Source organism: Strix aluco, chromosome 8 (genome assembly GCF_031877795.1).
Source record: "Strix aluco isolate bStrAlu1 chromosome 8, bStrAlu1.hap1, whole genome shotgun sequence".
Taxonomy (NCBI): domain Eukaryota; kingdom Metazoa; phylum Chordata; class Aves; order Strigiformes; family Strigidae; genus Strix; species Strix aluco.
Genome location: NC_133938.1, coordinates 28767048 through 28780298, shown reverse-complemented (window position 1 = coordinate 28780298; position 13251 = coordinate 28767048). Strand labels below are relative to the sequence as shown.

Genomic DNA, 13251 nt, shown 5'->3' with positions numbered 1-13251 from the left:
AGACATCAAAGTAGGGGATTAAAAGCATATTCTCAGTGATGATTTACATGCAAAAAATGTGAAATTCAGTTTTGAGAGCAGATTTCTTGCAGCTAATTCTAAAAATTAGGCATCTACTGTAAGGCAGCCTTCTACAACAGTCAGCAGAGACAGACAGTCACCTCGGGACATCACTTCTCAGAAGTAGGGTGACCCGTCTCTGGAGAAGCCTTGTTTCTTCCACTGATCACACAGGAAAACTGAGTGTGAACATCATGGAACTTGAAAAGGACAGAGTATTTCAATTACAAGATCATGGAAGAGAAAACTGATGTTTTAACTTTTATTTTACTGATTATTTTTACTGGAACTCTGTTTGCCTTATTCCTGCAGCCCTCAAAGGCACGTGAGGAAACAATTAGGGCATAATCTCTTTTGCTTGGTAAAATATGGAGCAATAAAGGGCTGTTAAGATTGATAAGGGGCTGAAGCAAAGCACAAGCCTGGGGTAGATTTCACCTTGCTATTTCTCAGGATGATGCAAAGAAATTGAAGTCGGGCAGGCAAATCACATGCCAAATTGGGAAAAATAAGCCCGGTACACAGTTCCTTTCCTTGGGGTGAGTCTGAATCATTCTGTAGTCTGCTTCATGTTGTCCAGAAGAACTGGACCAAAATCAGTTTCTCTGAATGGATGATCACACTTAAAAGGAAAATAAAACTGAATACCCAAGGTGAAATATTCATATACATTGAAATATATGCTTTTCTGAGTCAGCTAACAGTCTGGAAAACCACTTCTGTCTGAAAGTCTCCTCAGAGACTTAGAACTGCTTGCTTATATGATTTTTTGAATACTTTTTTTTTTTTTTATATCTAGATGTTAGGTTGGGAAGAAAAGCTTCAGAACTTCTGTCAAGGGTAGAGTTGCCGTATTTCTCTTCTGCAAGCTGCCAAAGTGTTTGTTACGTTGTTGGCGCTTGTGGCAAGAGGTTCACTGTTATTGCATTCCTGAGCCTGTCTTGACCTGGAACTCCTCAGACCTCATATCTTCTGGTTTGCACAAATAATGTCCTGAAGTTCGGTGAAATATTTGTTTTATTTTTCATAGATGTACCCTCTAAGCTTGTTTTAAACCTTGTAGATTTGGGTGCGGCCTTAAAGGAACTGCTGAAATTAAGTAGCACAAGGTCAGTATGAAGATATTCAGTGATTATAGGTAAGATGTGGTTTCTCAAATGGCTTGAGTAGACCCATCTAAGCAGTTCTGTTGAAAGGGCTGATAGGACTGTGTCTTTCTTCCTTTGACTCATTAGTCCTTCTCTAGCATGTGTGACGACACGGTCACCCAGATCAGCTCTGCCATTTGGCTGAAAATTCATGCCCTAACCATTTGTTGCATTGCTTTTCACCTGAGCCGGAGAGGTGAGTTAGCAATGCTGCCAAGGCAGGTGGGAAGGTGATTCAGCATCCCTGCTAAGGCAGGAAAAAGGAGGGGATTTCAGTGAGTTTCAGCCGATTGTGAAACTGTCTGTTTACCTCTGAATTTTATTCCTCTGAAGATGCTTCTTTGGAGGGAGCACTCTTCAAAGCCCCTCACTGAACCTCATCTCAAGGTCTGTAAGAGTTTCATAGGCGTGGCACCTGGGGAAGATCCTGGGAAAAAAGTCTGTTATTTTGCTATGCGTTTCTGATCATTGGTTTTGCGACCAACAATTGGTTCAAAGTTTTTCTAGGGTTTCAGTTGCATAGGCAATCTCCCTGTCTTTGGAGGCATGGAAAGGACCATGGGGATGCATAATGATATGACAGAGCTGCTGTGTTTGCTTCATTGCTTGCTTTCTCATCCAAGGACATTCTTCTGCTGTCCCAGAGTACTTCTAGGGTTCAGCTTTTGCTCAAAAACTTCTGGGCAGATATGTTGCTGGAGAAGTTATTTGAGGATTTGAACTAGCAGAAGTTAAGTGTTGTGAAAGAATAGGTGCAGAGTGCTGGCAATTTGATTTGGCCAGAGCTTTGGTGTGGTGTGTGAGAGTGTGTGTATTGATATGCCCGTATCCTCTTCAAATCAAATATAGGGTGAGGACACATTTAGAGAGCCCAGTAAGTGTGGGCATGACTTCAGGTACTCTTACTATGCAAGGTGATTTTTGAAATGTTATATATGGTGATTATGAAGAAAGAGAATTGCTAGTGCCTCGAGACTAATTTTGTTTTAGTATGTATTTGTGTAATGACCTACTGCACTCTTGAACCAAAATTAACACCCTTACTTCATGCTAGTGTTTGATGTAAATCTGTTCCCACCAACTTTCCATTTTCATCGCAGCTGAAGGTATAGAGGAGATTCCAGTTTAGTCCAATATCTTATGTAACTGGACAGTGCTTTCTGGGTTTTAACTATTTTTTTTTAATGTTTCTAGGGATTTTCTTCCACGAGGTTCTGGAATTGTAACAAGACGACCATTGGTCCTGCAACTCATCACTGCCAAAACAGGTAACTTCTTTCTCTTTTTGGTTCAATTCCTGGACAAAGTGCTGATGTACTTCAGTAGGAGGAAAAAAAATTCTAGGAAAACTTAAGCAGTGTGAAGAAAGGTGCAACTAGGCTGGCTGGAACAAAGGCCTGCTGCTTCAAAACGGCATGCTCAGGACCAGCTAATCTCATAGCCCTATCTAGGAAAACAGTAGAATCTAAATCCTAGAGCACATAGTAAATGTAATCCAAGATCAGATTTGAAGCAGTGGAGAAACACGATTACATACAAAGTGTTTTAGAAATTAGTTTTGATTTATTAATTTCTTGATGAGCTTTACAGATGTATTAGTTAACACACCAAAAGTGCTGTACTTCTCCCTTTAACTCTTGCTCCCGTGCACACAGCATTGATTCCACACAGCTTGTTTTCGTGACTTGTCTTTTTCGGTTGGGCTCACTGCACTAAGTAGAGCAGAAGGTAGACTGGGGGAGAACAAGACTTCTGTGTATTTATCTGGTCAAAAATAAAAATACAGTACACGTATACCACTGTGTTGTGTGACGTGTCAAGATCCTTCATCAGAATTCACCACTTTGTACTCTTCCAAGGGGCACTTCACCTGCTGTTGTGTAGCTCAGTGCCCTAGCGTATGTAAAAGCAGCTACAGTTTTCCATTGTTAAAATGTTTTTGTTGTTGCTTCTAAAGCAATGTAAGCTACAGAATCACTGGTTTACTGTTGATTTCTGCTTAAAATAGTAAAAAGAGATGAAATAACATCCAAACCAGCATTTAAAAGTAAAGAGTGCTATTTAAATTACGGAACATGGTGAAACTGGGGAAGAAACAAAATTGAAGCTGCCTATAGAACTTTAGTCTGTCCCTATGTGTGAGATATAATTAAGTTTTTGTGCACATTTTTTTCCTAAAAGGTCTTTTTGTTGTTCAGCAGAAAGGTAGACTTCAGTCTGCCTACGCTCTGGGTTTTTTTCTGAATTACTGCTTTTAAAACACATTCATGCTTTCAACGCCTCTATGAAGTTTTCCATAGTGTTTATTCTGTGGAAGAGAAAGCAAAAACTGTGGAATCCAGTATTTCTGTATGCTCAGCTTCGAAGCTTCAGGATTTCCAACTGTGTAATATGCTTATAGTGCTTTATATATATATATATATATCTTAAAAGATGCAGTTCACTTTAGTTGAAGATATGTACCACTGCCATTTCTGCATACCTGGCTTTTGATCTCTGACAGAGCATGCAGAAATGCATGAATAAGGCCGAGCTATGGAGAATCTTCATCTAATTTTGCCAGCACCATGTAAGAGCAGAAGAAAGAAAGGAATCGAGCTCTGTGCTGGCATTCCTAGCAAAGTGACTAAACTGCAGGGACATAGTAGTAAATAAACTCTCACACTCTAACCTCAAGTGGTTAAATACTTATGCTTAGACATCCATCCTAAATTTCCCCAACTGGTCTATATCACCTTGTTTTGTAAAACCATCATTGTCCCTTGGTTACTATCTTTAGGTAGCGCTCTAGGTTTTCATATAGGTACCTTCTCTGCTGAAAAGTAGTTCTTTGTTATGACTTAAATAACACAACAAAAACTTTAAAAATTCTGGAGAACTGAGCTTCAGCCTGATTTCATGTTTCCTTGATGTCAAGAGGTATTTCTCCCTTTGGGAACTGCTGTGTATTTCTTGTTTGGGATTAGATGCCAAGACCTTGAAAAGGCAAGCTTTAATTATTTTGTTACTTTCTTTAAACTTTGTTCTGCTGTTGTTTGTGGTGATGAAACTCCAAATAACTTTATCTTTTAAGCCACCTTTATCTTTCTGAACTAATTTTAAAAAAGAAAATAAAACCGCTTAGCTTAGAGAAGCGCAGTGTTCTTTTACAGGAAGCAGATGCTGGACTGATTTTTATCAAGTCCATAATTATCTAAAGTATTATAGAAAGTAATTAGAGGATTGTATCAGGTTCTTGCTGCTGTAGTAAGATTAGTTGGTCTCTAATCCTGGCATCTTTCTTGACTCCTTTAAGAGTGACTAGTCTTAATGTTAGAGTATGCCTTGGGAGGGAGGGAACACTTTTTATATAGCCATGCAGAGGTGACTGCAAGATATTTTAGCAACATTTTGGAACTGGCTGAGAATCTTTCTGGAATCTGAATTTGATTGACAGAGGAGGTTAAAGCTTCATTTAACTTTGAGTCATTACACTAAGGGATAGATTGGCAGCTGAGGCATTTGTGCATACCTGAGAGGAAACTTTGACCACTCGTTATTAGGGTTGGATGTGCATGGAAGGGTGCAGCAGGATTAGGTTATGAGGAATTATCAGGGGCCCTCCTAACATCTGAAAGATCCTACACATCTGGGTAAAGAGCTGTTATCCCTGTGAATATACAAGGGATAACATGAAGTGATTCATTACTGAGAAATTTATCTCATGAGATGTGGAGTATTTTTTTTTTTAGTATTTTGTTTACTTCCTCTTTTTTTAAAAAAAACCCCTGTGTAATTAGTACAAAGCTATTTTGTAGTGACCTGTTGACCTCCTTTGATCACTAACATATTTGGGTGGGAACAGTACAATTCCTAAATGGCTTTATGCCATTTGCACTTCCACATCCATGCAAATACTGTACTCTGCTGAAATCTTAGAGGCAAAGAATATTTATTTAAAATTAAATATTGCAACTGACAAGTCCATCTTTAGTAGTTGTGACTATTTTCCTGTGAGAAATACCTAGTAGCACAGAATAAGTGAAAACATGGATATTAAAAATAATTTCCAGTCCTCTGAAGGACTGTGACTTCTTCCTGACTATCCTACTTTGAGTCTCTTTTGGGACTGCCCAACTGCATTTCAAATGAAATTGTAAATGTGGCCTGTATCCAATAACTTTCTGTACTGGCTAGAGGAGAGAGGAAAAAGAAAATAATCTCCATCTTGTAAATATTTTGAGGCTGCAAGGTGGTTTTCTTCTTGCAGTTTGAGGCTGATGCTCATTACTTGTCCCAAAGTAGTTCATTGCAAGTCCTGTAGGCAGGGTCACAATTTTTCATTCTTATTCTTCATGTCATGTTTTCTGTTCAGTTGCTCCTCTTGAACTGAAGAAAAATGGCATATATGACATCTTGCTGGAAGAGAGAATAGAACCAAATAAGCATGTAGTCTTTGTTCTGTACTAAACAGACCAAAATTCGGGTAAAGCAGCTTTGTTTCCCACCCGTAAGTCACAATACAAAAAAGTTTCCAGCTGCACTCAGGCATGCTAAGCAATCCAGGTGCAGCTTGATACTCTCTCTGGTCGCTGCATTTGGCCGTGGGCAATTCCACAATGTTGGGAATGTCTAGTGTCAGGCCTAATAAGACTCTTGTGCTTTTGTTGTTGCTAGTCTCTGAAGGAGCCCAGAGTATAGAATGGTTTTGGAGAAAATAGTCCCATCTGGGAAGATACAATTCAGTGAGTTTTTAAAAGGCACAGGTGTGGACAGGGTGCTGTTAGCTGGGAGGCTGCCTGATGGTGAACTTCAGGTTTTCCAAGGCAAGCAAGACAGCTGTGATAAATTAGCTTAGCCATTCAGAGGATGGACATGGGAGGAATTCCACCTGCTCTTTTCCTGGATGAGAAGTTGGATGTGAAGGCAGTTTATTTTGTGAGACTCTAATATCTAAATTCAGGCAAAAGACATGCTGCGTTTTTTAGTACTTGAGTGCTGCTGTGTAAGATACAGGGAGCTCATTCTTTCTTACCAGGCAGTAACTGTTGTGATATTTCAGCAGTTACCAATGAGTGTAGAGTGATGGTCTCTCACTTTCTTACTCATGATTCCTTTTCAGGAGAAGGAATGCATTATGTATTCCTGTAGTTGTGCTTTCAGAAGGATTTTTCCCTGTGTGTCTTTAAGATGTAAGTGTTGGCCCACAGCTGACCTGGGACAAGAATTTTAAGGCTGTGTTAGTGTTCAGTAGTTTTGGAGCAACATTAACTGAATTCTGCGTAGGGTACGTTAGTTCCATTTAAACTCTTAATCTTCTTTCTGCAAGCTTTGCAATAAGCATGCTGCCTGTAGCGATTTGTCATGTGTTACCATAACTTCTTAAAGGAGGGCTAGTGATCTGGTGGGTTTTTCCTCCTTTTGAGTTGGTATACCTTAAAACCTATTTCTTAAACATTCTAAGTTTTTGCTTCACAACTTTCAGTATACTGCCTAGCTTGGTGATTCTTTGAGATCTAATATATCAGTAAGATTAAATACTTTTTATGGAAATTGATAGATACTTTTAGATGGTGCTGCTGAGTAAGATTTGGGAAGTTAATGACTTGAAAAGCCCAAGAAGGTCTTGAGAAATAGGTTTTTGTGTGTTGTTGGTTGGTTGGTTGTTTTTTCTTTCCCCCCTGTTGCCGCACATTCTGTGTAACCTTAGGTAATCTGGTCTTCCTCTTGTTGTGCTGTCTCCTGCCTGTGGAAGAGAAATAATTATCTAGATTTCTTGGGACTGGGTAGCATACTTTTAAACAGCAGTGACAACAAAAAATGTGCTTAGGTTTTGGGTGAAGTCTTTGTTGTAGGTCTTCTGTTTGTTAAAAATACATTGCCTGCTATAGAAATCCTGTTATTTGTTATTTACGTTTAAAATATCTTGGCTCTAGGAGGGTTATTTCGCTCATTTTGATAACTGTTTTTGGAGGACTTTCAGGTTTTCTTCATGGTTCATCTTCTTTGCTAAAGAAGTGGCAGATTAACAGATTTTGAAAATCATTATTGAGGTGGACATTTTTAGATGAGTCATATGTACAATACCCACATTTGTTCCAGTTCTGTTAATTAGAACACTAAGTGGAAAGTAAATCATCACAAGGTTCAAAAGACATTCTGACTTTTTCTGAAGTCTTGCAGATGCTCTGTTCTACTGAAGTTGCTGAGCTTTAATGCAAGTATCTTTTGTTGTGAGACTACTCCTCAAGCATACCATCTTTTATTGCCATCTGGTGGCAAAAACAATCCTCTAACAGAAAATATAAAAAGAATTTAGATTGGTTATTTCAGTTAACACATTATCTTAGAGAATTCATCAAGAGGAAGGCATTTGGAGGTCTTCAAGGACAAAACCTAGAAAGGTTCCACAGTGCCAATAGTAGGGAAGAGGCTGGGCACTTTGCAGGGAGGAAAGGAAAACAGTGCCTGTCATTTTCTGGATCCTACTCTGACAGCTACTCATTCAGATGATGAACAGGGATGCTGTAGAGACGAGTAAAGATGTGGGAGATGCGTTCCCCAAAAGCTAAAAAGTGACATCACTGTGGGGAAAAGGTGGTAGTGACTGGTGACCCCTTCCTGAGACAGTGAAAGACTCATCACCCAAATAGGACTGATATGCTGGAAGAGGGATAGTGCTGCCTGTCTGAAACCAGAATTTAAGCTGTTAGTGTAAGGTTGCAGAGACTGCAAATCTTCCTTGCTGCTGTCTGTGTGTGTATGTACTTGTAACAGTGTCTGGAGTGACCTGAGCTGATCAGCAGGGACTGCTGAGGTCTGGCAGCATGGGTTTGAGGGCTCAGCCAGTTCTCACATCAGCGCCCTCAAACGCTGTATAGGCCTCAGCTCATGTTGGGACAAATGAATTGTACCCATGAATACTTGGTTTTCCAAGTGGTTTTGCCTGGAAGGATTTGTTTCCTTGATCCTATGTTGATGCTCAGTGACATCAGGAAGGATGGAATCCCCTCACTGAAAGAGTAGAAAATGGCTTTATATTTGCCCATCTTCAAAAAGATAATAAAGAAAAGTGACAGAAAAATCAGTCAAAGTTCACTTTTAGGAAAAGGAAGTCTGTGATTAGTTATTAATTAACAACCTGAAAGGCGCTTGCGATGAATAGCAGCCAACAAAAATTCATCAGGGTAAAAAACACTGTCATGTCAGTCTTATTTTTTTATTACCGGATAGCAGGCTTGTAAATAAAGGTGTAGTTGCGTGTCTTATCTTGGGTACGGTAAGGGTTTTAAAACTGTCTTGCATGTTTTCTTGTATAATAAACAATCTCAGGAAACATGGTCTAGAAAAGACAGTAAGATGGATGCACAGCTGTTTACAGAGTGGAAAGGGATGTCCCTCCAGGTCATGTTCAGTATTTTGTATTACTGATAGCATGACAGAACAGAGTGTGTTTATTAAGTTTGTAGTTGGCAAATACAAATGAGACTGTGAAATACACTGGAGGGCAGAACTGGAATCCAGATTGCTTGCAAAGGAAGAGAAATGCCCCAGAAGTAGGAAGTTCAGCTGCAATAAGGGCTGTTTCTGTACTGAAAGGCTAGTATTAGATTAGATAGATGGTTTTCAGAAAAGGACTTGGTGCTCACAGTGGATCTCTAACAGAACACAACTCACTGATGTCATGCTGTTGTAAAATACAGAAGTAAATATTGTATGAGATACATCAACAGAAATGCAGTCTTAGAAGTAGTTCTTTCACTTTTTTTTTTTCAGTCCTGGAAAGATTTTGGCAAGAGCTCTGCGTCTGCAGCTTTAAGAAAAACGTCTGGAGGATAGCTTTGTGGGTGATGGAAAGTTTAGATAGCATGTTCTGTAGAAGAAGGTTGAAAGAACAGAGATATATTTCTTCTACAAACCAAAAATTTCAAAGATGTGAAAGACTGTTGTATCAAAAAGAATGCTTTTCCTCCTCTGGTATGAGTGTCTATTCCTATAATTAACCATTTCCTTGGTTCCTAAGAACATGACCTGGTATTTTATGCTAGTTACTGTCATCAGATCTACACTATTTTCAATGTTTTTAATCCTTCTACTATGATACTCTTGTCATCCTCTGCATTGACAGCATTTTCTGTTTTTTCTTTTTTTCTTCAGAAAATACCAGGGTCCTTCTGTTTCTTGTAGCCTTGCTGCTTCAAGGTTAGCAGTGGAATGCCTGAGTTTTGAATATTTTAGCTTCAGCATGTTAGAAAGCTAGAGAAATGTAGGGATTATAGATTGGATAAGGCAAGGGCTTTTGATACTGCCTCTCTTTTCAATGAAGAACTACTGAATGATTTGTGAAGGTCTAAATAGATTAATTTAACTGCATTTACTTTGTTCAAAAAAAGCTGATCCATCATCAAAGAAGAGGTGATCTACTTTAGCTCATGATGTTTATTTGCATGTTTTTAAATCACTCTTTTTGAAATCACTCTTCTGAAAAGCATTCTGAGGCTTTGTGGAATGCTTTGTTGAAGCTAACAAGACTGTTGTTGCTTGGGTGACATCTCCCTAAGGGACTGGAAGATGAAAGATGCAGTAATAGGAGGTATTCCCTCTTTGCTCTATATGTTTAAAATGTTTCCTATAGGCCCACAATTTAATGAGCCACCTCTTTGGAAAACTGTAAGTTGGAGACTTAACTCTTGAGTGTGCTAGACTGGATACTGCCACAGGCTTGGAACAACTCTGCTTGAAATCAGGTGGGGAAGAGTTCTGAATCGAGGTCTCTCATCTTGGTAAATGCCTGAACTCTAGTAACATGTTATTCTGTATGGGGTGAAGTCTTTGGGCTTTGTCAGACTTCAAAAGGTCTTGGATTCAGCCTGATGTGGATCAAGGACATTTTCCAAAAAGTCTCTCGTGTAAGGGCCATGTCTCATCACGTGGCGTGCCTAACTCGGCTCTCTTTAGTTTGGAGATAGATATGTGAAAGATCTCAAGTGTGTATGAAATTTAAATGGTTTGAAAACAACAATGGCTATTTATTGTTAATAACAATATAACATTGTTCTAGATTAAATCATAAAAGCATTGGGAGAAATAACAGGAAAAATGAGGAACACTTTTGAAAATGTTATAACACTTGTTTGTATGATTTGGCTAATTCAATCAAAATTGAAGAGATGAATAATAGCTCATCATGACACTTGTGGTTGGATGCACTGAAGAGAATGATGCTGCGGTAGCTTTTTCATTCTACGTTATCTGAGGTGCTTTGAATGAGCCGGGGGGGGGGAGTATTCTACATGCAAAGACAATGCTTTAATTTTTTATCTAATTGTTCTTTCTCTTAACGTAACTTCAATTTTATACAAAAAATACTTGTCTGAAAACTAGACATTAGGCAGGATTGCTTTTTCTTTGCTGGCTTCGTGTCCATTCCCACAAAAATGTAAGCAAAATGTTTTCCTAGTATTCTTCTGTATATGAAAGCTGAAAACTGAAGATTGCATTAAAGCGTGTGCTTATCCAGTCTGGCTAAAGGCATCGTTCTATATAATAGGTGTAAATATACAAAAGATACTATAGATAAGTGTAAATAGATATATATAAATACGTATATGTCCAAATAGATATTATATAAGTAGAAATAGGTAATATATAAACCATATATATTCCTTAAATATATATGTGTGCAAATAGGTATGTAAGTTTAAATGTCTACGGTGTATAAGGTTTTTAAAATGCAGAGAAACCCTACTTATAGAAAGCCTTTAAAAACTTGATGCCCCCTCTATCTCTCAATTGAAGATATAAAAGTGCTTTCAGAAGCTACCCCTTCCGTGTTTTCCTTTTCCCCCTTTTCCTATCCCAGATTGGGGCTGATTTCCCCCCAAATGGGGACTTGCCCCTGCAGGTCTGTGCACACAGAGCAGAAGCTGCCACCATGGCACAAAATACCACCAAACCCCTGTTTTCAACCACGTAAGGTTTTTCCCCAGATGCCAGAAAGAGGACTTCCAGCATACCTTTATGTTAAAATTAATATGCCTCAAATCAATTTACATACAGCCAGTGAATAGACAGTTGATCCACCTGATCCTTCCCAGTTCTGCCTGCTTTATGTAGCTAATTAGATCAACTTCCTGTTGCTGCATCTACTGTTCAACTTAGAGGTTGTATCTTTTAGTCTTTTAATTATTTAATTTTCTTTGAAAGGTGAACTGTGACTTTGAGGCTCAAACTCAGCGGTCGTTAATACCTTTCAGGAATAGATTTACAAAAGTTATGTTTGTGACCCACCTACCCTAAATATATCTTAAGTATAAGGAGAGCTGAATGAAGAAAACAGAAGTGAAAAGCATACCTTTGAAACGGAGTATACTAATTCAGTAATAGTAAATGTTGTTCCTGAAGATGTACCTGCAGTGGCCTGTGGAGCACACATTTTGAAGGGAAATGGCATCTTGTGTGTGAGGATATTGAAGGACCCCAGTGAAAAGTGCTGAACTTGCCGAATCTTCTAGCTATTTGACATTGCTGCTTTCATTCAGATCATTTCTTGTAGAGTGCATTGGAATATGAAAGTCTTCTCATTGGTCCCTGGTCATTTTTCCATAGATGCTCTAGGTATGAAGCTAATAGACGGCATTGAGCCCACGTTCAAATTTATGCCACTATAAGCAGGTGAAACAGGAATTTAAACGACAGATCCCAGTTGTTGAATTACTTCATGCAGCATAAAAAGGATGTTGCTACTGATGGATTGACCACTACAGCTAGTTAAAATACTTTCACTGATTTCTTTATTTATTATTTTTTTTTCTAACTGAAAGTTTGTTTGTATACCTTTCTCCTCTGTATTCCTGATAATACAGCTCAGCTTAAGCTGCTAGCTCAGATTTTTTCTCCTCACTTACAATTGTGTGAAGTTAGCTTTTTTTTTCAGCTCCCTTCCTAGATCTTGTTTTGCGTGAGCTTTGTCCTTTTTACTTCAATTAGTATCATGAGCACGATGATTTTACACTCATGCAGCTAGTTTGAAAATTCTCGAGTATATTGTTCTGAAGTAGCAAGTTATATATTTTCTGCAGGCTGTTAATTTTCATTTTTAAACGTGGAAAGTTAAATTCCAAACAGTCTAACTTCTTCTGATGTGGAGGAGAGTTAATAGCTAGCAAAATGCCATGCAAATTCAGCTTTTTTGCTTGAGAAAAACATCTCATTTCTATGCGTTTGCTCATATTTAATACAGCATAGTTTTCAACTTAAAAATGTTCTAGTTTGGGATTTTGTTCAAAATATGTCTTTATTTTTACTTTCAAAATAGTTTCCGTATATTGAACATATTTTGCTGTAAAAATGAAGAGATTTTTTTAAAGGAACTGAGATGATCTCACATCTTTAAAATGTTAAGGAAGTCATAAAAGAGCTCATTGCATATTTTTAAGATCATTTGGGTAGCCAAATGAGTAAAGACAAGAAGTCTAGCCTATGTAATGAAAGGTTCAAGTCTTTAGAAAGATTTCTTGCTAGAGTGAGATTCAAGGCTCTATGATCAGATAAAAGAATAAGCAGAAAGAAGCAATTCTTCAGTCAAGGTTGTTGCTGATTTTCCAAAGATACATTGAATAAAGGAATGTAGATTCAAAGTAACTGTTTCTAGATAGAAAACATTTTTCATACACTTCGGTCAAAATCCTCTGACCCCCTGCAGAGGAATTCATGGTTCAAAATGAAGTGGTAATCAAAGACCCCGTTGTATGAGAAGCCTGGAGGCAGAGTCCATGGAAGGTTTTGTGCAGTGTGGTATATAGAAATCTAAGAGGAAAATGCATTAGCATAGAGTAAATACTGTGGTGGGGTAAAATGACAAGATTGGGCCCAGGAGGAGTGCAGAGCACTGGGTAAAATCCGATGCGAATAGGGTCTGTTTTACCCAGTATAGACTGGCTAGCAATTCTGCTATGGCTGCTTCATTGTGGAGTTCTAGTTTATTTCTGCGAGTATCATGGGTGTGAATTCTGTTTACTTTAGATTCGTTCAAGGGATTTGAACCTGAGATTGTGTTCCCTAC

At 38.4% G+C, this 13251-nt stretch overlaps 1 protein-coding gene across 6 annotated transcripts in view; it reads left to right on the top strand.

The window, feature by feature from the left end:
* The window catches only part of DNM3 (dynamin 3), a 187351-nt gene that overhangs the window by 15241 nt on the left and 158859 nt on the right, over window positions 1-13251 (top strand). For all 6 annotated transcript variants that reach the window (XM_074832867.1, XM_074832868.1, XM_074832866.1 and 3 more), the window contains exon 2: window positions 2403-2476. In XM_074832867.1, the coding sequence (XP_074688968.1) occupies window positions 2403-2476 (74 nt within the window). The remainder of the gene's footprint in view (window positions 1-2402; window positions 2477-13251) is intronic.